Source organism: Solea solea, chromosome 2, assembly GCF_958295425.1.
Source record: "Solea solea chromosome 2, fSolSol10.1, whole genome shotgun sequence".
Classification (NCBI taxonomy): domain Eukaryota; kingdom Metazoa; phylum Chordata; class Actinopteri; order Pleuronectiformes; family Soleidae; genus Solea; species Solea solea.
In genome coordinates this window covers 34570665-34593514 of record NC_081135.1, presented here as the reverse complement: position 1 = coordinate 34593514, position 22850 = coordinate 34570665, and the positions used below count along the sequence as shown (strand labels likewise).

The following is a 22850-nucleotide window of genomic DNA, read 5'->3' as shown; positions in this document are numbered from 1 at the left end:
TTGTGTTTTTTAAGGATTTTTTTTTCTGTCTTTCTGAAATGATCCAGTATTGAAGTTTAACATAGCATTTATTTTGTTCTCCTCAACCAATGAAGTTAATGTTTTATCGTGTGAACCTTTGGAAGGGCCGGACCCTGTTGCAGGATTATGTTCTTACATATACAGAGCAGTTAAAAGTAGCTCCGGCTAGAATAGTGTCAGTACAGAGTAGAATGGTAGTTTTATTTTTTAAGGCATTTACTGATAAAAAAAATCACAGTGCTGCCTGGCATGCTGCACTGAACTAGAAAGAATGAGAAATTCAAATGATGAAATTAAGTCTGAACGTTTAGAAAATGTGTTTGAAATGAGGGCATATATCCAAAATCTGAACACATGTAATCGCAAAAAGGACTTACGAGACTACAGCAGGGGAGGACAAGATACCGCACAACCACATATGATGTCACCTCGTATTACAAAACAGACGCTGTGTCCCTTTAATAGCACCAGTGTGTGACAAGCTGTGACAACATATTGTGTCACTCTGTGACTGCCATTGCTTGGTGTCTACCATTGTTCACTACCACAACTCAACTGACTTTTGTTGTGACTATCAATCCACTAGACATACAGTGCAGTACACATGTTTTATTTAATTCATCACAACCCGAGATCAGACTACCTCATATTTTTGTCTTCCTCAATGGTCACCATGTCAGATTATCAATCACAGCAGCACAGATTACTGCCGTGTATTGTTCGGGGCACTGGCAATACAACAAGGATGACCCTAACCGACCATCGTTTGTGTCACGGCGCGAACAATCTAGGTCATCGGGGCAAAGAGTTGTCAATCATGACTACCAAAGCGTAGACGGTGATGCTCACAATTTTCTCGCCAACATTTTTGTTTTCAAACTTTGTTGTAATTGTCCCTCACGTCAAAGAGAGAGGGGTACTGCTGCTAAAGCTCAAGGAAACTAACACAAATTCTGTAAGTCACTGTACTTTGGCAGTCACATTGTATGAAAGCAGAGAAATGTGTCTGCCTTCTGGTAGAAAATCAGATCTGAAGAAGTAAAAAAGTTGTAAAAAACACTTTTCAAAAGTTGACCAACCTCTCTCCACTCTAGCTATGAATGTTTCAACAAGTAAAGTTGTAGAAATTTCATTTAATTTGAATGAATGCAAAACTGTCTTAGGCAAAAAGACCCGGTCAGAATTAGGAGCTTTCAGCATGGACTTCCCATGTTCTCCCCGAGTGTATATTTGTTTTCTCCAGGTTCTCCAGTGTCCTCCCACAGTCCAAAGAACATGAAGAGGTTAATTGGACACTCGAAATTGCCTGTAGGTGTAAATGTGAGAGTGAATGGTTGCTCGCCTCTGTGTGTTGGCCCTGCAATGGACTGGCGACCTGTCCAAGGACTACCCTGTCCTTAAGAACAACATATCGTGGGATCAATCCCACTAACTATGCCCATGTGCCAGAAATAACAAAAAATCACCAAACCAAGCAAACATAAATCTGCCTGTAAAACTCAATAATCAATATACAGCAACATACAGTATTTAGTACTATTTAGCCACAAGTAGTCTTGATATAGAACCTGGGTGATGGAAAACTTTATCCAATCTGGTGGCAGTTCAGAGAGAGGACATTGGCTAAAAGCAACTGCATAAAGTATATGGCCCTTCAGAGGAAACATTACTATCCCAGCTATGCCTATGCATCAGGAACGATGCCCACGTTACAGACCTAAGCTGCGAGACTAAACTAATGTGAAAAACACGGTACCCAACTCCCAGCACGGAAGCGAATCATCTCCAGAAATGTCCCCTAATTAAGATAATTTGAGTATTAATTGTCCAACTTGAGACATGTGATCATCTCACAGGGACTAACACTGTACACTTGCTAAGCTGCATGTTCACTCTTATCATCAGTACTAATCGTCTAATTTGAGATCTCCATCGTGACGTTGCACATATTTTGTAATAAATTGCTAGGATCCATTTTGGGCTGGTTCCCTGGCAGTGCATTGAAGTTCTTCCACAGGATCATAGGGGTTTTGGGTGACTCAGAGAAATTCCAGTCCAATTGGTTGCTGCGGTATAAATGATTAACGGTTGACTAGTGATGATGGGGCCTGCCCGGCTTGACCTTTCCACATGGCTGTATTTGCAACAGAAGTAAGCGCCGGGCTTTAGCATCACGATAGCCGTCCAGTGCCCGGACAGCTGCACCTTTATCCGCCGGCCTTAGCAGCTGAGTGGTAGGCCCCGGTCCAGGGGGTGGAGTGAAGGGAGGGGAGGGGAGGGAAGACTGTGTGCCAACTGAAGGTGGGGGGAAGCAAAGGCAAAGGCTGGGACTGTCTTTGACAATGTCTCAAGAGATTTGTCCCTTAAGGATTCCAGTAGTAAAATTCAGTAAAATTTTATACCAACTACCATCTGAGAGTAACAAGTAACACCATTATTGCCAATGTTAAATACAGTGGCAGACTGTACATCCTCCTCTTCCTCACATATACTTCACACACTGGTATAGTGAAATTAGATTAAGATGGAGCAAGAGATAACTCTATTTATTACTCCACTCAGATCACATTCCCTGGTATATACAGTAGAACGCTATTTCTGATTTCCCTCCAAGTACCACATTAGACCACTTGTCTGAAATTAAGGGGAGTGGAAAGTTTATTTCCCACACTTATAAGGACTGAATAATAACAAATGCCTGACTTATGTAATAAAATTACAAAAAGTATGTTACCCAAATTCAGTTGTTATGAATTCCATGATTTGGTTGCAAAGAAGACCAACATGCTTAGTTTGCTGATGTGCTTGGGGAAGGGAGAAGTTTGCGGAGAAGTTCTCCATTTGTGACAAACTGCAGTCTCACCATTAATGCCACTTTTACAATATACAGTTCTCGCACTACTTGGCTCTCCTCTAGTGAGTTTGGTATCAGGCACGTCGTTTTCCAGTACCGCCTTAACTAACGGAGCGGGTTGTGATTCGGCTCACGATTGCCAGTTTTCGGCAGTGCTGTTGCTAATAAATACACCAGACTCTTCTATTAAATATTGAGATTTTAGAAATGTCCTTGCTAACGTACGTTTTTAGGATTTTTAAGTCTTTATCTAGTCTATTTAGTCTAATCTACAGTTTGACATTGTTCACTTTGATTCTTGTGGTAGACTTTGCACTTATGACACCCTATAATATCACTAATTCTTTGACACTGGACCTTTAATTAAGGAAAGGTTCATCTTAAAACAGGATTACGTAGCAAAGTGCTCCCTTTGTGGCATTCTTAAAAGTATAGAGTATAAAATGGATGCCGTGTGAGCAAGCTGAAAGCTGCTGCTTTGCCTCAAATTCTTGGCTTAAAGTTTCTTTCTCTGTTTGCCAACTAATAACAATACAGACAACAATCTTGGATGGGATTCTTAGCTTGAGTTTGAGCTTTTGAGCTTTTGTTTTTCCATTAGCTTAAATGTTGTTCTAACCCATTTTCACCACAGTAGCGTATGTGGTTGATACTGGCTCATTAAATCAGCTAATACCGTAGCTAATGGCTTTGCTCATTAGCTAAGGTTACAGTTAGCGTCTTAGCTCATTGACTAACACACAAATGTAAAATATGCTAAGTACATTCTATTTGCATTAGGTGGTGTAAAACTTAAAATTCAAAGTTTGATTTTTAAAGTGATCCAAAAGCAACCCTGAGCATGGACGTGTGACATGCTAGTAATACAGTATTAATGTTGTTTTTACCATGGTGTACACAAAGGATTCATTTACTGCACATGCCCACGTCTCATGTGGGAAATTCCTTTTTTTTACACTGGACACATGAATGAAAAGACGCCACATGTCCAGTTCAGTCAGACTAATTGAATCTTGGGTCCACAAGTCCAGCTGACACAGCTTCCTGTTTTTCCCAGCTACCAGTTTTAAATCTGGTTAGGGAGGTATTCGTAGAGCCATTGCTGTGCTATTATCTAGGGTTGAACAAGACAAAGTACAGTGTAGGCAGAAAACTACGTGACTGTATGTACAATTATCCATCCATACACACTCTCCATCCGGCCATCAGCCAATCACCTGGCAGCAGCATTTAGGCATTTCTTTGATCACAGGACTTATTCCTACTTCTGATTTTATTTAATAATTTGCTGTATATTTTATTTTATTTATACTTTTTGTGTATGCTGTGTGCTTGAGTGGTTGTGTCTGTGTCTTTATGTTGCTGTATGTTCTGCTGCCTGTCTTGGCCAGGATGCTCTTGCAAAAAAGATTTTTAATCTCAGTGAGTTTTTATTCCTGGTTAAACAAAGGTTATAAAAATAACTAGGACAAGTTTGTTTGTTCTATTATACCGTTGGTGCAAAATCGCAGAAATCACCAAAAAGTGAACGTTCATTTCAAAACGGTGGCTTTCCCTTCCTTTCTTTGGGTTTGGATCACGGTCATAATGTAATTTTTGCTTCATCCTGACCTCCTACACATGTGCACCGAGTTTTGCATGTACAATAAACCTGCTAATCTGGATTTAATCTGATTTAAGTGACTTTGACCATGGCATACACAGGCTGGTAAACTGGAAACTGCAAATCTACTGGGATTTTTATGCAAAACTATCTGTAGGGTTTACAGAGAATGATCCAAAATGGAGAGAATATCCAGTGAGCGTCAGTTCTCTGGGCAGAAATGCCTTGTTAATGCCAGAAGTTAGAGGAGAATGGCCGTATCAAATGAAAGAAGGGCAACGGTATCTCAAATAACCCCTTGCTCCACATGGGTATGTGGATGGCCATCTTCGAACGTGCAACACGCACACGGGGTGCAGCAGAAGACCTGGGTGTCCAGTGTACCTAATAAAGTGGGTGGTGAGAGAGAGAGAAAGCGAGACAGTGTGTGTGTGTGTGTGTGTGTGTGTGTGTGTGAGAGCGAATCTTAATAGACCGCTGGTGACGCATTTTCTCACTGGATTGTTTCCAGGTTAGTAAAACCAGCTTCAAAGAGAGGCAGAGGTGAAGGGATGGGGAAAGGTGGGTGAGGAAAGAAAGAGCTGAGAGCAGTGAGGGGACGATAAAGAGTTGCACTGCAGTATATAGCTGTGTGAACAAGAGAGTGTGGAGGGGCGGAAAATAGTGCCACAATTTTCTCAGAATCCATGTGGACGTCTGTCATTACCAGGCCCAGATAGCATATCCAACACTCTGGATGTTTGGGGATTGGAAGCTTCTTCCCCAGGGGGAAGTAATATAGGTAGGTAGAGACAGATGAGACACACGAGTATGCACAAATCTCACAGGAGCTATGGTCTTTTAACATTTGACCCTTGGCATCCTTTCCATTGGCATGAAAGGCCACAAGAATAGCGAGGCATTATGTAACAGACGGGATAATGTGGCATCTCTGATGCCTGAGGGAAATAAAAACTTAAAATTTATGTGGTCTCAAAAAAAAAAAAAAAATACTTTGATGATAGTGGAGATGAGCAAGGGATTATGGGAATTGTTGTCTTGTCATCTTGTTTCGGTTCCTCTGTGTGTTTGCACTTTGCAGGGAGAGCTTTGGCCACATGTAAAAAAAACATGGCACTTTGACGTTTCATGGGGGCTTTGCCCTGAAAGTGACAGCAGAGATTGGAAAATTTGATGACATCATTAAAAGTTGACCATAATAAAATGGGCTGCTGCTTTGCAATCGATTGGAAAAACTGGATTTCAAGAGTGTCGGGAAACCTTTTGGCTGTAGAATACTAGTCTTGTCGTTTTGGATATTTTAGTGCGGAAATGTTACTTAGTGTAGTTTAAGGTATTAAAAAAAAGTCAGAAAACAATTCACTGGGTGAGTATACGTGTGAATGAAGAACAAGTAAGTGGCCTTAAAAGGCCACGCGGCCTCACTGGTGACTGAGTGACCAAGTGAAAGGGGGCCTCGGGGTTATCTCTGTGAAGCACTGCTGTATTTATAGATGGTCTCAAAAAAGATTTCCTGCTCCCTTGGTACCACTCCCTCCACGGCACCTCCCCCGTTTTCAATTAGCCCACGATGGGTGGAGTAATGCAATCAGGAGTAACTTCAGCTCGGCCAGAGCTCCCTCCCTCAGTCTGCCACAGACTCCGCACAGGCCACACACTCCTCACACAGGAAGGTAAGACCAAACTCTGCTCAGCTGTTCCACTCTCCATCCATTCCCTTTTCCATCTGTCATCTCCATTCATCCTCCCCCTCCTCCTCACTGGTCCTCGTTCACCATGTCCTCCATCCCCTGGTGCACAGCTGCTCGCTGCATCCTCCTGTCTGCGTCCCCACCCACCTGCTCACGTCCTACCTCTTTCCCACCTGCACAGTGTCCTTCACTCCTCTACCATCACGTCTTTGTCTCACAGACAGTTTTGTCTTCCTCTGTCGTCCAAACCATTTCATTTTCCGTTCTGTCAAACATCAGGAGAAACAGCCCAGCCCTTGTTGACCCCAGAGTGCATTCCATCCTTCTTTCATCTCTCCTCATCAACCTCACACTTCCCTTTAGAAAACCTGTGATTATGAAGGTGTCAGCTCATTACGAGGTGATGCATTACACAGTGGTAACTTTGGCAAACTGGTTTCTTTCTTCTCTTTCTTCGTGTTAATCCAGTAGCTGAGGGACTACATGTTGTATAAACTTATTTTTTGTTAGCATTTTTGCTTCAGTAAAAGATCTTGTCGTTAAATAGTTTGCATTTCTTGACATTGTTGTGTAAAACTTTGCGAGATGAGGAGATTACCTTGCTAGGTTGCCTTAAAATGAGTTACTTGTAATAAAACACGCATTTTTGTGCTGTAAGTGTGTTATACAGAATAAGCTGTGTAATATTTTAGGGATAGGTAGTGCACTTTGCTCGAGGCATCAAAGAAGCTGGGAAAACAGCTGCGTGGCACGTCTGAATGGCTGGAGCTTTTATTTGCAGCAGTTCAGATTATCGTTTTTTATTTTTAGGGCTCGGATAAATCCTTGTATAAGCAAAGTGAGTCATTGTGGGGGGGCAACAGACAATGTAGGGGGGAATGTGGGAGGGGTCGCGAAAGGCTCTGAGCAGAGAGGGGGACAGGACGGGATTAAATGTCTTTAACTTCGACCAGAGGGAAGATAATAACCTTTTTGAACGTCACATATCACGCACGGATCTGCTGCTGCGATCACAAATAGATCCACTAAAAGAAGTGTTGATAAATAAGATAAATAAACTGGGTGTAACGGGACTGATTTACCCCCAGCCTCCTTATAAGGTCAAAGCGTTGCTGATCGTATGTGAGGCCCATACGTACACAGATACTGGACAACCGCACTTTTATATTCCCCGTGTTTCTCATTTACAATCACTCACAAAGACGCACACAGTCAACTATGTAGCCTCCGCTATACTTGGTCCAAAAAGAGTCGAGAGTATTTAGGCACAGCTGGGATAACCAGGGGGCTTAACAGCCAGACCGCAGACAGCTGCAGATTGTGTGTAGTCATTATTACAAGTGCCCGTCAAACCTGCTTACGCACAGAGGCACGCTCACTCACTCACTCGCCTGCTCGCACGATGACAAGGGATACTGTGATCTGGCGCTGACAACTGGAGGTGAGGCGATGGATGGGCTCAGGCTACAGTGGCATTTGGGGTGTTGGTATGCACTGGGTCAAAAGTTGACCCGTCTCCAAGCAGGACTGATAGGAGATATTTATAGCCTCCTCATCGGTCACCCTCCAACTTCTGACACTGACACAAAACGAAGGCCCTGTTGAGAGATGGGGAGCGGGGGATGAAAGTGGCGGAAATGCAACGTTGGAAGAAATTCTGTAATGTTAATGGTAATAGTGGACACAGATGCTGTGGCCTGGAAAATCGTAAAAACAACAAATGTAGACGTGAAATTGTCCTTAAACGCCCATATTTTGACAGAAATATGTCCATTGTCTCTTTATTGTTCATCCAGGACCTGACCTTGGGACAAAATGACCGAGCGCTACGACTGCCATTACTGCAAGGAGTCCCTGTTTGGGAAGAAGTATGTCCTGAGAGAGGAGAACCCCTACTGTGTGAAATGTTACGAGAGCCTTTACTCCAACACCTGCGAGGACTGCAAGAAGCCCATCGGCTGCAACACCAGGGTGGGAGACGTCACCATTTTCCCAACATTCCGCACACTGTCTCTCTGCCAGCGACTGTCTTTAAACTCATCATGTCGATGCTCTTTGCAGGATCTGTCCTACAAGGACCGCCACTGGCACGAGGACTGTTTTAAGTGCTTCCAGTGCAAGCGCTCGCTGGTGGACAAGCCCTTCTCCACCAAGGACGAGCAGCTCCTCTGCACCGAGTGCTACTCCAACGAGTATTCCTCCAAGTGCCATGATTGCAAGAAAACCATCATGCCAGGTAAGGAAAGATGGGGAAACACAGAAGGCATTGGGCCAAGACAGGAGGCGTCCAACCATTCTGTCGCTGGATTCTCCTGAACATAACCAGTCCTACAAGTTAAGGGGATTCTTGGCTCTGTTCTGCATCAGGTTTATGCAGAACAGAACAAGTTAACCTTTTAAAAGGTCCAGTTTAGTGACATCTAACAGTTAAAGTGGTAAAAAATAGTACTCTTTTGCACACCACACCCTTTTCCATCTACATCAGGGTACTACGTTGGCCTCCACATATTTTCTTCATTTGCAAAGTATTGCTTTAACTCTTCGGGCTGCTAGAAACATGTAAAAGACAGATTCTAAAGCTACAAAAAAAACAACAACCTCTGTGTCAATTCTGCAGATGGCCCAAAATAGACACACTAAAAGAGCTGTATATTATAGCTTGAATTGCTCTACCAGGTAGAACAGGTTGTTCTTAATGTTTAATTGTTTTTAGGAGATCACACAAAACAACACTAGAACTTAATTAAGCTCCTTTACTCCGAGTCTGATTTCCCTCTATTCATTTTCTAAACATTTGCTTCCTCTCAAGGCTCCAGGAAAATGGAGCACAAGGGCAACAGCTGGCATGAGACTTGCTTCACCTGCCAGAGATGCCAGCAGCCCATTGGCACCAAGAGCTTCATCCCGAAGGACACCCACAACTACTGCGTGCCCTGCTACGAGAAGCAGTTTGCCATGCAGTGTGTGCACTGCAAGAAGGTACAAATGCCCGACTTCACGCATCCTAAAATGTTAAACTCTCCTCCATGTTCACTTCATTAACAAACGTCTCTCGCGGCAGCCGATCACCACCGGTGGAGTGACTTACCGCGACCAGCCTTGGCACAAGGACTGCTTCCTGTGCACTAGCTGCAAGCAGCAGCTGGCCGGCCAGAGGTTCACCTCGAGAGACGACTTCGCTTACTGTCTCAACTGCTTCTGCAACCTGTACGCCAAGAAGTGTGCCTCCTGCACCACACCCATCAGCGGTAATCGCCAAAGACTAACTCCCGCTAAAAAAAAAAGTGACCTCTCACATCCTCGCATCGTGTGCCGACTAATACTCCGTTTGCTCTTTCAGGTCTGGGAGGCAGCAAGTACATTTCCTTTGAGGAGCGCCAGTGGCACAACGACTGCTTCAACTGTAAGAAGTGCTCCGTGTCTCTGGTCGGACGCGGCTTCCTCACCGAGCGCGATGACATCCTGTGCCCGGAGTGCGGCAAGGACATCTGATTCAAACCCGGAGAGAGAAGACGAATACGAACACCCCGATCGGACACGGGACGAACATGCAATAAATACTATCCAAGCACAGAGTTATAGCGTTGTAGCGTTACTACGTAACGAATGTGAATTGTTTTACGACACTGAACTCAAAACTACAAACGGTGTTATTTGAATTTAGGTTTATTGACGTTAAACTTTCCCACTTTTGAGGAAAAAAAAAAAAGAGGCCATAACTAACAGAGTAGCTGCCCGTGAAACAGCAACACTGCACCCCGAATGTCGCTTTTCGTTTTTGTGAAATTTGCCAGAATTACTGCTTTGTGCATGAATTAGCTTGATGCTGTAGTAAGTATGAGGTGTGTGAGTGAGTTCTACTATAACCAGAGAAATATCAGAGCTGCATCTTTACTCGTAGAAATGCTAATCGTAGCTGTGCGTAAAGAAAGAAAGAAATGTCGGGATTGATCGTCTATGATTACAGAAAGACAGAAAGAAAAGAAGAAAAAACCACGAGGTCAAATATGTATCTGTTTGCAACTTTGTAGCAGAAATTTATATCATACATTTAAATTAAACAAAAAAAAAAACCATTACGGATTGCTGGATCTGAGCATGATTAAAGGAATTTAGATTTATTTATTATCACAATGGTCACGCCGTGGTTAATTTAAGGGAAGTGCATAATCACAAATTACTTTTGCGCTTCAATTAAATTAATAGAAAAAAAGCGATTCATTGTACTCAATGGTTTATTTAAAAGAAAACACTGTTAGTACAAATACGACACGAGATTCCAAAACATCGTGACAGTGTTTTTGTGATGAACCTTGTTTGTCAACAGTTTTCATCCTCAATTCCAAATAAATCTATTTCACAAAGATGATTTTCTATTTTGTTCTGTTTTTTCTGAATCATTATAAGATAATAATAACAAACGTACCTGCTTTTTTTTTCCCCCCGAAAACCCTGAACAGCTTGTGTGTTGTTGCAATAAAGTGAATTGATCATATAAATAAAAAAAATCTCAAGCAAACACATACTTTCTAACATAAACTTGGTGTTAGTCAGTGTTATTATTTACATAAAACAGAGCAGATGTGTTTGTAACGCTGCCACGTGAGCTGCTGCCGAGTCCTTAGCGAAACCAATCCAAGAAATCCACCCTTAAAATCATTGCACACGAGTATTCAAGGCCCTGTTATCATATAAACGTCATACAGACAGCCATGACTTGTAGAAGATGATTGAGGTTAAGGGCACTTGAGGTTGTGGAATGTTACACTGCTCCACCATGTGAGTTCTTAGGAGGCGGCACAGGTAAACTCTGTTCACCTCTTTCTTTGCTGGAAAACACTGAGATGGGAAGAACAAAGGCAGTAAAAAAAAAAAAAGAAAGAAAGAAAATGAAAAATCTCATCTGAGTGTTTAGAGACGGCAGTTTGTCCTCTGGAGCCACACGCTCTAAAACAGGGCAGGGGTCAGATGTCAGGGCCACGTCACATGCTGGATCTTTTTCTTCGAATCTGGAGACTTCACTGCACCCTGAAAAAAATCAAACAACAGGGATTTCAAATAATATTAGACTAATGATTACTGCAACATTGAATGCAGACAGACAGACTTGGTTAGGGTTACACTGTGACCTAAAAGGTGGACAAGATTAGAATACAAAATTGCAACTATAAACTGGGTTCACACACCTTGGTCCACATCAAATTCAATGATTTTTCAAGGACTTTCCTGGACCAATTCCCCTGAAATTCAAGGACTTAATGCGCCGACACAGTTTAAGATGGGAGGGCAACTTGTGTGAGCCGCTTCGCCCAAGGCGTCCTCTGCATCTGGACAAGTGGTTGTCCTTGGGATCTTGGTCAAATGTCAGTCTTTTTTTTTTAATTTTCATTGGTGAGCCAGAGATCTTGGAATTTTCATTTCCCAGACAGCACGTCGTCGTCAATTACTCTCTCTTGATTAACGTTACTCGCTACTTGTTCTGCGTGGAATCTCACGTCAACGGTGGAGAGAAAGACAGTGGACAGTGTCCACGTTTGTTCTGCGTAGGCCTAGACTACGTACATCAAGCAATGCAGGGCATGAAACAGTAGGTGGCGTCGTAACAAACAAGAGAGACATTTACCTAAAAATCCACTTCACTTCTTTCAAAATCCAAGCACTTTCAATGACCTGTGTCTGTTTAGGGTGATTTTCAAAACCTTTCAAGGGCCTTTATTTTCATGTTTTTTTTCAAATTCATACATTTTCAAGGCCTGTGGGAACATATGACAATATAAAGTCTGAAATGTAAACATATGAAATTATATAAAACTCTATAATGACAGTGTGGTATTATTATTTTTTATTTACAATTCCAGTAACAAAACAGTTAATATCAGCCACATGTTGACTTTACTTGAATAAAGCAGTACATTTCCATGTACTAAAGAATTTGTCTTACCGTGCTGTCAGCCTCTCGTTTGAGGTTTGTCGCGTCAGTCCTGTGACTGGCCGAGGAGGACGAGTTTCCCGATAGCTTGCGGACGGGGTTGGACGCGTTTGCAGCTGGAGGAGGTTTTAACCTGTCGGAGATCACCACTGACAAAGTGGTTCCCTCTGGTTTCTTAACTTTTATCGGGCCGGAATGAGAAGCGCCATCAAACACGATTAGAGGCCTCTTCCGAGTATGGTCATTATTGGAACTAGAGATGAATAAACAATCATGAGATTATTAATTGTAAAAGGAAATCACTGTCAGCTATCTGGCTGTCTACGTCTGCTTTCAGACATCTTCCTAAAGATAAATAAGAACGAACAGTGTACACGTGTCCTGCCTTCTGCCTGCTTGACCCAGATCCCTCTGGAAAAGGGTTGGATCTAATTTAGTGGACATTCTCCTGTGTTTGTGTGTGAAAACAGCTCAGGACTTGTTCTGTGCAGGTCAACGATCAGTAACACATCAGTGTATTTTGCCACTTGTAAATCATAAACAAATAAATCATTACAAGTCAATAGTTGAATAGTTTTGGTTTGTGGACAAAACAAGACATCAACATTAAATAGTATAAACTGGACAATAGACTAATCACCAAATCACAGCTTTAACACAGTAATGTTGATGCTGGAGGTTACCTGTGTGACCCGTGTGACCTGTTATCTGCCACTGACCCGACATTTCCAGATTTGGGAAACAACGGTCAACATTTTTCAACATTTTTATCAGGACTAAACAAGTTCTCGATTAATCCAGAAAAACATTGACAGATTAATCGATTAGTTGCAGCCTTACTACACATAAATCTGAAAGTATACACTTTCTAGGTTTGATGATAATCTAAATATGACAGTTATAGCCTAAGCTTTAACACAGTCATGTAAATGAGAGAGGTTACCTGTGTGACCTGTGTGACCTGTGATCTGTCACTGACCCCCGGCTCTTCGCCACCCTCCTGCCCCAGCGGCTGTCGGGCAGACTCCTCTGCGGCAGCGGGATGACATGCTGGAGGTAGAGCTCCGTGAGCCGGTCCCGACTCCGGCACTCTCCGGTAGTGACAGTTTTCTGACGCAGACACAGAAATAACGGTCAGTGTTGTCACACGGTAAACAGTTAGAAACACTAAAACACCGGAGTATCATAGTGAGACTCAACAGCCAGCTTAAACCTACGTACACGGACCATTTACCCACATTCAACGACCGTAATCTGCGAGCACTGACTCACCTGGTTTAAAATGAGCTGCATAAAGTCTTGAGACAAAAGCTCAGGGTGAAGTAAAAGATCAACATTCGGCGAAGAAACACCTTCACCATCCTTCAGCACGGGACCCGCCATATTGGATATTTCAGTGCTCCCAGCATGCACCGCGCCAGGTCACAACCCGTGACAGCTACAAAAAAATAAACAGCAACTGAAATCTTTGTTTTCTACGGAAAGGGACGAGGGCCACGTGTCTAAATGAATAAATAAAACAGCGTGACGTCTGATATTAAAGTCAGAATGCTGAGGAAAAAGTCAGAAGTTTAAGATTTAAGTCAGAATACTGAGATTTTAAGTTAGAATGCTGAGAAAAAAAGTCAGAAGTTTAAGATTTAAGTCAGAATGCTGAGAAAAAGATCAGAAGTTTAAGATTTAAGTCACAATACTGAGATTTTAAGTTAGAATGCTGAGAAAAAAGTCAGAAGTTTAAGATTTAAGTCACAATACTGAGATTTTAAGTTAGAATGCTGAGAAAAAAAGTCAGAAGTTTAAGATTTAAGTCAGAATGCTGAGAAAAAGATCAGAAGTTTAAGATTTAAGTCACAATACTGAGATTTTAAATTAGAATGCTGAGAAAAAAAGTCAGAAGTTTAAGATTTAAGTCAGAATGCTGAGAAAAAGATCAGAAGTTTAAGATTTAAGTCACAATACTGAGATTTTAAGTTAGAATGCTGAGAAAAAAGTCAGAAGTTTAAGATTTAAGTCACAATACTGAGATTTTAAGTTAGAATGCTGAGAAAAAAAGTCAGAAGTTTAAGATTTAAGTCAGAATGCTGAGAAAAAGATCAGAAGTTTAAGATTTAAGTCACAATACTGAGATTTTAAGTTAGAATGCTAAGAAAAAAGTCAGAAGTTTAAGATTTAAGTCACAATACTGAGATTTTAAGTTAGAATGCTGAGGAAAAAAAGTCAGAAACATGAAAAAAACGTGACTTTTTTTAAGATAGAAAACTTTTGGTGTTTCTGTCCTTAACTTAGATCTGTTATATCACATTACTCTAACACTGATGTAATTGTGTTACCAGATCAGACAACTTCAAAGAATAACAACCCCAGCTTTTCCTTCCTCTCGTCTCGATCACGGCCGGTCTGATGCATTTTGGTGCCCTGGGCGAGATTGGGATTTGTTGACCCCCCCATATATATGTATATATTGTGGTTTTCCAGCCTCCTCCAATAGATGGCACCCTATACAAACACCTATGCCTGAAGGCTCTGCCCTCAATGACCAACAGTATGAGCGGACGGTCTCAAAGAAGTTGTGAAAGCAGGTTTATTTAGCTCCCAAACAATCTCTAATCTCACTTTAATCCAGTTTCTACAGTACGAGATCCAGGGATTACTTTGGTATACACTCATGTGCGCAGTGGTTTCACATAACCAGTTTTCATTTACTATCCACTGTTAAAATGGAGTGAACTCAAACATAAGATATTAAAATTAAAATGATGACGGTTGTCATAAAATCTGTTATTTGTATTGTGCCGTTTATTTGACCTTCTGTTTAACCAGATGAGTCAACTCTCATTTCCAATGACGACCTGGTCAAGAGGCTGCAAAGAATCAGAGCAGACAAACAACATAAAGGGGTTATGTCGACAACAAAACAATAATATTAAACCGTTCATAGCAATTCCATGTATGAAGTGAAAAAGGATAAATGTCACACAGACTGTTGACACTGTTGCCCTCACTTATACTTTTTTCCCCCTCTTTGTTCTTTGTTCTCAGGGCTTTCATGGAAAAGAGATCGTGCCTGACTAAAATAGGCAGAGACCAAGAGAACCATGTCTGCTTTTCTGAGGATCAACCACTGTCTCAGATTATGTAAGTGATCCGAGTAAATGATGGGTTCTTCTCACCCGAACCGAGGCTGTAAGCATAAATAAAACTGATCTGATTTAAAAAAAAAAAAAAAAAGACTTGATTTAAACAAAGAAATCGACATATTCTGAGACAACATTCCCTTTTTTTGAATGAAAACATGTCTGGAGGTGAGAAGGAGTGAAAACAATGACACATATTTAATTACACTGCTTTCAATGCAACATTTGATTAATTAAATTTAATTTAATTTAATTAAATTAAAAGAAATCAATATGGTGCCTTCACTGATCTACTCTGAGTCAGCTGAGCTTTGAACCCATTTAAGGGATTTTTTCTCCACCTCGGGTTATGTAACCTGCAACAATCCGTGTTCTGTAATTCAATCTAAGTGAATTACTTCAAAGAAACAATATGTCTATTCACTCACACAGTCTGAATTCAGAGTTAAATGGCACTGATTTAATTATTTTAAGCAGCACCATCTCTCTCTGATTTGAGCTCTACAGCGCCTGCGTGTGGTCGCACAGCTGAAGCTGCCTGCATGTGTTGTCACATCATGTGAGTCTCAGTAAAAAGAAATAAGAGTACAATGTTGAGATTATTTATCGATAATAAAAGAAGAAAACTCCTCGTGTCCTTGAGATGTTTCCATCGTAACTGAATTAGTCTGATTAATTAAGACTTTATTCAGATAACGACGAGCTGATAGAATATTCCTTTAATGTTTTACTCCTGTTAAAATCTGATTAAGACTTGTGCCTGTCTACATAATCTGATTCAGATCAGAATACTCGGCACTCTACGTCTTTATCTGATTACGTCTTATCCAAAATGACTGTATTCCTGTTACGATAATCATGAACAACGCTGCTACACGGCAGCGTTTTATCCAGATAACTATCTTAATCTGATTAATCTGGGAATGCTGTGATAAATGTAAATATATAGTCATGAAAAATGAGAGTGATCGCTAAAAATAGTGTGTATAACTGCACTGGAACAGATAACAAGACACTGGCACACAAATAGACAAATGGAGAGACATGATCCAACATATACATCAGTAATATGATATAGAATAGAAATACTTTATTCATCCCCAAGGGGAAATTGTTTAATTTATCTCACTTAACTTAAATTTATCCTATTACTATCAAATGGAAAAATAATAATGTCTTGTCAAAAGCACAGGGACCTTATTTTGTTAATATTTATATTAGTATTGTTAAGACACATAATGAAACAGAAGTTGATCTTGGCTTCATAATTGTAATTATTGTTACCATTATAATTATATCATTATTATTATTTTTGGTTTGCTTTTATTGCCTTTGGGTCTTCTTTCTTTGTTGGTAAATTTATCATGTGTGCAATATTTGTTTTTGCGAACTCCTGATGAACTCAAATACTCACTATATGTTTGTACCATGAATATTACTGGTAATTCCTCGATGAACTGCTGAATTTGTTATCTTTATTTATTGTTTATTCATAAAGTAGTGCTGTATTCACTAGGTGACGCACCTAATCACATAAAAAAAAAGAAAAAATTTCAGTGTGTAACGAGACATTAAGATTGAACACAATGAAAGATACGACAATAAAGTATTTAACATTTTTTTACTGTATATATAGTCAAAATGCAAACTGTTTCTTTTTTTTGACCCCATATAAAATCAGCTTCCTGCTGACGAGAGCGAACACATCGATGCAACGTCATTCTGTCAGAACTAGATTTATGTACAGTCCAGTAAACACTCAGTAACTGTAACTTTAATGACACACTCAAGAGTTTTCAAGTGACAAAAGCTTTGGTTTATGTACAATTATTATTATTTTTTTATATATATGTATATATATATATATATATATATATATAATGTGTTGCTTTAAAAGATTTTCTTCTGAGAACATTGTGTTTTAAACTCATCACAGAACTCATCACCACGACTCAAAGACTGAACAGTCTGAAGCAACACAATTACAATATGGATATATGGATATTTCTTTACCTTAATATTAACACATTTCAAACGAGTACGAGCCAAGTGGCTCATATATTTTACATAAAACAATGGGACCATAGAGGTCCATTCAGCAGCTACTGGAGCTCTCAGGCTGTTCCATATACAAGCTTCCTGGGCAGACGGCGTTGCCATGGAGCTATGTACAATTCTGAATGATGTTCTGTAAACACTTTAAAGGCTTAGTGCATAACTTTAAGTAGTAGTTACCCTTTATTTTAAGTGTGTCTCTAAGTGCATCACAGGGATGGTTCAGGCTTGTTAAAGTGTGGTTGTTTGACATGTGGTAGGTTTGCGTCTTTATCTTGGCATTAAAGGTGCCATATGTAATAAATGTGTTTGTATTAATTAATGTGTTGTACGACAACACTTTTCCAAATTATTAATTTGGATAACATGATCCATATCTTGCATATGCACTCTTTAACTAGCATTTTCTAACTGGAAACTGAAGTTTGTACGAGGCTCACTCTCCCGCACCAAAGTCCATTGAGAAAATCATCGCTTTTAGCTCACGGGTAAACAGGAGGTGCCGGTCTGCTGCTGCCTCATTTGTCAGGTTTGTGTCACTTAAGTAAATCTTAACAAAGGGTTTCAAACATTTAAGTGACAAAATACCACTTTTGAACTTAGTAATGGAGGCGGCAGTGCTTCGACGACTCCTGTATGCCATGGTGTAAAATCACTGATTTTCTCTATGAACTTTGGTATAAAATGATACAAACTTCAGTTTCTGGTCAGAAAAGGGCATCAAACACATTTTTATGACATTGTAGGCTTAAGCAGGCGTGTATTATACTAAATTATTCTTTTATTAAGTGGTTAAAAGCCATGTTTTCAGTAAGAGCAGTCTCTGTCGGTGCCTGATGCAACCACACTTCAAAGAACCTGAGCTATCGCTTTAAAAGTTGAGACGGAAACAACCTGTATACTGTGTTCTTTTAAGGTACTTCAGTGGCCTCTCATTGCTTCTGAGTTAAAAACAGTTGAAAGTACTGTAGGTGTGAAAGCTGCTGGTTTGCGTGTTCCTCCCTGTTTCTCACACAGCTGACTGCGTCTCGCTGCACACGTAAATGTTGCTCGGCCTCACTCTCCTCTGGTTCCGGCCCGGCACTCTGGGACACAGCCTCCAGCGTTTGGGGATGAACTCCTGACAGGCCTCCCTGAACTTCCTGATCCTCCAGCAGTAGATGACGGGGTTGAACACCGTCTTCAGGTAGCTGAGCCACAGGGCGCCGATGCTGACCGGGTAGAAGATGGAGCTGTAGTAGAAGCGCCGGCTGAACACGGCCAGCAGGCTGACCACGGTGTGAGGCAGCCAGCACACCGAGAAGCCCACAAAGAGGATGAGGATGGTCGTGAAGGCCCGGGTCTTGAAGCTCATGTCCACTTTGACCTGAGGGGGCCGCTGCAGCCCGGTGAGTCTCATTTTGCTGACTTGGTTGAGGGCCGGCAGACACGAGTGCTCGTTGGTGTGGTTGTGGATGCGCAGGGTGTTGTGGCGCACCGTGTTCAGGATGCACATGTAAGAGTAAAGCATGACAGTGAACGGCACGAAGAAAACGGCCACTGCCAACAGCACCGTGTACCCACGGTCTGCCACGGACTCGCTGTATCCCAGCACGCACTGCGGCGCCCAGGCGCCACCGATGCCCGCCGCGCCGGCCCTCCACCCGACCACAGACGGCAGCGACACGCACAGACTCAACACCCACGACCCGGCGATGAGCAGCTTGGCTCTGTGCGGCGTCAGCTTGTCCTGCCGCTGCACGATGATGAGGAAGCGGTCCACGCTGATGATGAGGAGGATGGACACGCCCTCCAGGACAAAGAGCCAGTACAGCATGATGGAGGCTCGGCAGAAGCCGCTGCCGAAGCTCCAGTCGGCGGTGGCGACGGTGACGGCGGTGAAGGGCATGCAGAGCAGGGACAGCATAATGTCTGAAAAGGCCAACGTGGCGAGGAGGAGATTGATGGCAGAGCGCATGGCGGGTTTCTGGTAGACGATCAGACACACGATGGCGTTGCCGAGGAAACCGATGGTGATCATGAAGATCATAATGGCCGCCAGTGTCACGCGCAGGGTGACCGATATCAGAGGGGTCGCGGCTTCTGGCGGCAGACTCTCCTCCGGCTCCATGAAGTCACAGTTCTCCAGCAGGCTTTCGTTACAGAACGCCATGGCAGCGATTTTGACTGGATTTCAGCCCAGGAGACGTCGCCTACATGGCTCTCTGTTATTGTCGTGTGCACATGGAGTTGTTTTTCAGCAGCTGGTCTGCCATGGTGATATCTAAGACAGAGAAGGGGAAGAATTTCAACCAAAACATTTCAATAAAAATGTACTTTAACAGTAGTGCAGTCGTGTGTGACCTTATTTTTAAATCATTATCATGAGTTCACAGAATGCTGACGAGTGTTATCCCAAAAAAGCTTAATGGAGTGATTCTGAAGTAAATTCTACTGCGAAAAAAAACCTGGTTCCTTCAGCAGTTTGAAGAGGGAAAACTCGGGTCTGATAGTTTTGCTTGTCAGAGCCTGTTTTCAGATGTAAGGCAGCATACAAATAATAATCATTTCTGTTCACCAGAAGACCAAATAAACGCAGAAAAACAGCAAATCACCAAAGGTTTTAGATATGGCCAAACTATTAATCATTTCAAATAATAATAATAATACTCAATAAATCATAATCATAATAATATCAACTGTTTCAAAGCAGAGGAAGTGCTTAAACGAGTTTAAACAGGATAAAACAATGAAATACATGAAATAGAATAATGACAATATGAGTATAAATGACTGACAGTGTCAGAGATTGTCTCTCTGTGTCCTCATCTTGCAGGTTGCAGGATCCACATCCAGAACTGTCCTGTCTAAACGTATAACTTGATACAATTGTTGTATTTCTGCTCCTGGTCTCTCTCTCTTCTGTCTCTACCTCGCCTCCCTCTTGTCCTTTCTGTCCCCCACCTCTCCTCTGTCCCCCATTTTCCCTTTCAACCCAACCTCTAGGCAGATGCTGCACATCTTTGAGTCTCGTTCTGTCAGAGATAAAAAAATTGAGTAATAATGTGGACAACAAGCTTATATATATATGTCATTTAATGTTGAATGTAACAAACAATTGTAAAAAAATATTGCATAATCAGTATTATATTCCGACCACAATCTGCCTTGGTCACATGTGTTGGGTTTAAAGGTCAAGGGACAATATTTTCATTAATGGTGGGACACATGTAGCTGTTCAGGGAGCCACATGTGGCCCATGGGCCGCCCGTTTGACAACTCTGTGTTTATGAGTCAAACATTAAAAAGAAGTGTCTGCTCTGTGATCTATTACTCGTCGACACTTGCTCTATAAATATGAAACAATGACGTGTCCGTGTCTCACTCACGGACATGGAGGACAGAGACACAGAGACACAGAGACACAGAGACACAGAGACACAGAGACGTGAGTGTGTGAGGGTCAATGATTAACAGCTGAGCTCATTGTGTTTCACACATGAACAGAAACACACTCAGAGACAGCAGAGAGGAGAGTACACACACACACACACACACACACACACACGCACCCATGGTGCCGCCGTCGTCACCTGCTGCCTCCTCCTTCACTTCACACTCCATAAAACAGGGGGACATCTTTGGGACACAAACACTGGACACGTCTGTTGCTATGGTTTCCTCCTCCTCCTCCTCCTCCTCCTCCTAGTGGTGAGACAGGGGAACATGGTCTCAGATAAAGTGCATTTGTACTATATGGGTCACCACCAGGTATTTTTAATCCAGGAAGTTTGGACTGTTCACAATAGAAAAAGATAATAACAAAAACGCTGACTCAATTCTGTTATTTTGTGTCGACAGCAGGTTGTAAAATGTATTTTTAGTGCAGGAATTTTGGACTTTTCACAAAAAAAAGAGACAAACATAAGTAATAACAAAAACACTGATTAAATGATGTTAATTTGTGTCAAAAACAGGTTATAAACTGTATTTTTAGTCTAGGAAACGTTGACCTTTCAATAATTAAAAGAGACAAACACAGGTAATGAGAGTGAACAGAATATGAAGCCACATTCTTGCACCAAAATCCCCCTGTAAGCTTTGCTGACTATGGCTTTGCCAGTTGTTGCCATGGTAACAAGGTCACCACTTCCATGGTAACAGGCGGTGTACATACTCTCATCCGCTGTGCAAAGTGTCTTCACAAAATGTTTTCACAGCGTTGACGAAGGAATTTAAATCGACCAAAACACACAGTTTATGTTCTGTACTGCATCACATATATAGATATTCATGTGTGTGTGTGTGTGTGTGTGTGTGCAAAGTATATGGTGTAAACTGTATATAATTCTCTTATTTTATGAGCTTTGTTTTCATATTTTAGTGTCTGTTTTTGGAAATGTTTCATATATTATTACTCTTCCAAATTTAAGCTGCTTTTCTTTAAACCACAAGCCTTTTTATTCTTATTGACACCAAATCAAACATGTTGTAGATGCTGACTCGAGTTATGCAACTAACAATTATTATTGTCATCATCCATGAATCTGGAATCGTTTGTTCCATCATAAATTGATGAAAAATGCAGGTCAGCGTTTGCCAAACCTCAGGAATGATGATGTGTTTTGTACACAAACTAAAATGTATCAATTTTAAAGATTTATTGTGTTATATGGAGCAAAGAAACTACAAAATATTGACATTAAGAAGCTGGAAATACCAGAAAATGTTACCCTCAAACCTATGAATGGATTATCAAAATAATTCTGATCACGCTTTAATCAATCACACGGGGCTTTTATAAAGTTAAATGTAAGAAGAAATCAGCTATAGGTGGAGAAATGAATGAGATAAATGAGATATTGTTATTCTAGTATGCTCATATTTTAAATTAAATGAATAATTAACAAATGAAAATGAGTCAGGTTTGCACTGCAGGAGGCTGTGAACTGCTCATTTTAATTACAAAAAATAATGATTTGTGTTGATGTGTGAGGCTGGTGTGACAATAGAAGAAGAACGACGTGTGTAGAGTATGGTGAGGTAACATTTAAACAGGCCTTTGCTGTGTGTGTGAGTGTGTGTGTGTGTGTGTGTGTGTGTGTGTGTGTGTGTGAGACACATAATAACCAGTTCATACCTTGTGGTTGTTTTTTTTGTTTTTTTTTTACATGTGGTGACATCAAAGAGTCTTTCCATTGAGGCTGTTTACACTGTGACACTGTGTTTCCTCACATTTACACACATGAGTCTCTCACACCTGTGTTTCCAATGCTCTCTCTCCCTCCCCCCCCCCCCCCCTCTCTCTCTCCCTCTGCACCATCCCAAAAGGGGGATAAAAACAGGTCGATGCAAATTTCCGTTAAAACACACGTAAATAATCTGTCTTTATTTCTCTGTCAGTGAACATGTGTGAAATACAGAAAATCTCCAGTCTTACCTTGACGTTTAATCCCAGTGCAGGTGTTTTTAATCCCGTCACTCATCGTCAGTGAATGCGCTTTTCCCTAAAAAAAATAATCCCACTTTGAGAGCGTTTCACTGCCGTACACTGATCATCATCATCATCATCATCGTCACCACC

At 41.4% G+C, this 22850-nt stretch overlaps 3 protein-coding genes across 6 annotated transcripts; 1 reads left to right on the top strand and 2 right to left on the bottom strand.

The window, feature by feature from the left end:
- The first annotated feature begins 6047 nt into the window (after nucleotides 1-6047).
- fhl2a (four and a half LIM domains 2a) lies at nucleotides 6048-9742 on the top strand. The gene is made up of 6 exons (XM_058623025.1): nucleotides 6048-6151; nucleotides 7966-8140; nucleotides 8231-8405; nucleotides 8979-9148; nucleotides 9231-9417; nucleotides 9510-9742. Exons 2-6 carry the CDS (start codon nucleotides 7985-7987, stop codon nucleotides 9659-9661), a joined length of 840 nt encoding a protein of 279 aa, XP_058479008.1. The 5' UTR covers nucleotides 6048-6151; nucleotides 7966-7984; the 3' UTR covers nucleotides 9662-9742.
- A 648-nt stretch (nucleotides 9743-10390) lies between these two features.
- Nucleotides 10391-13505, bottom strand: c2h2orf49 (chromosome 2 C2orf49 homolog). Of its 2 annotated transcripts, none has more exons than XM_058623026.1 (4): nucleotides 13371-13505; nucleotides 13042-13208; nucleotides 12111-12351; nucleotides 10391-11197 (listed from the first exon to the last, which is right to left on the bottom strand). In XM_058623026.1, the coding sequence occupies exons 1-4, from the start codon at nucleotides 13479-13481 to the stop codon at nucleotides 11141-11143; spliced, it is 576 nt and encodes a 191-aa protein (XP_058479009.1). In that variant the 5' UTR covers nucleotides 13482-13505; the 3' UTR covers nucleotides 10391-11140. The 2 variants fall into 2 exon arrangements, with proteins under 2 accessions (XP_058479009.1, XP_058479010.1); XM_058623027.1 differs by having other exon boundaries at nucleotides 13051-13208; nucleotides 13371-13483.
- Nucleotides 13506-18296: 4791 nt separating this feature from the next.
- On the bottom strand, nucleotides 18297-22850 carry gpr45 (G protein-coupled receptor 45). 3 transcript variants are annotated; one of them, XM_058622295.1, is made up of 3 exons: nucleotides 22707-22850; nucleotides 20839-20959; nucleotides 18297-19550 (listed from the first exon to the last, which is right to left on the bottom strand). In XM_058622295.1, exon 3 carries the CDS (start codon nucleotides 19437-19439, stop codon nucleotides 18297-18299), a length of 1143 nt encoding a protein of 380 aa, XP_058478278.1. In that variant the 5' UTR covers nucleotides 19440-19550; nucleotides 20839-20959; nucleotides 22707-22850. The 3 variants fall into 3 exon arrangements, with proteins under 3 accessions (XP_058478278.1, XP_058478279.1, XP_058478280.1); XM_058622296.1 differs by having other exon boundaries at nucleotides 20860-20959; XM_058622297.1 differs by lacking the exon at nucleotides 20839-20959.

Coding starts and splice junctions, on each gene's coding strand:
- fhl2a (XM_058623025.1), top strand. CDS start 7,985: ATGACCGAGCGCTACGACTGCCATTACTGCAAGGAGTCCCTGTTTGGG. Junction 8,406..8,978: donor CAAGAAAACCATCATGCCAG/GTAAGGAAAGAT, acceptor CTTCCTCTCAAG/GCTCCAGGAAAATGGAGCAC. Junction 9,149..9,230: donor AGTGTGTGCACTGCAAGAAG/GTACAAATGCCC, acceptor CTCTCGCGGCAG/CCGATCACCACCGGTGGAGT.
- c2h2orf49 (XM_058623026.1), bottom strand. CDS start 13,481: ATGGCGGGTCCCGTGCTGAAGGATGGTGAAGGTGTTTCTTCGCCGAAT. Junction 13,209..13,370: donor TGCAGCTCATTTTAAACCAG/GTGAGTCAGTGC, acceptor TGTCTGCGTCAG/AAAACTGTCACTACCGGAGA. Junction 12,352..13,041: donor AGGTCACACAGGTCACACAG/GTAACCTCTCTC, acceptor ATTCATCTCTAG/TTCCAATAATGACCATACTC.
- gpr45 (XM_058622295.1), bottom strand. CDS start 19,439: ATGGCGTTCTGTAACGAAAGCCTGCTGGAGAACTGTGACTTCATGGAG.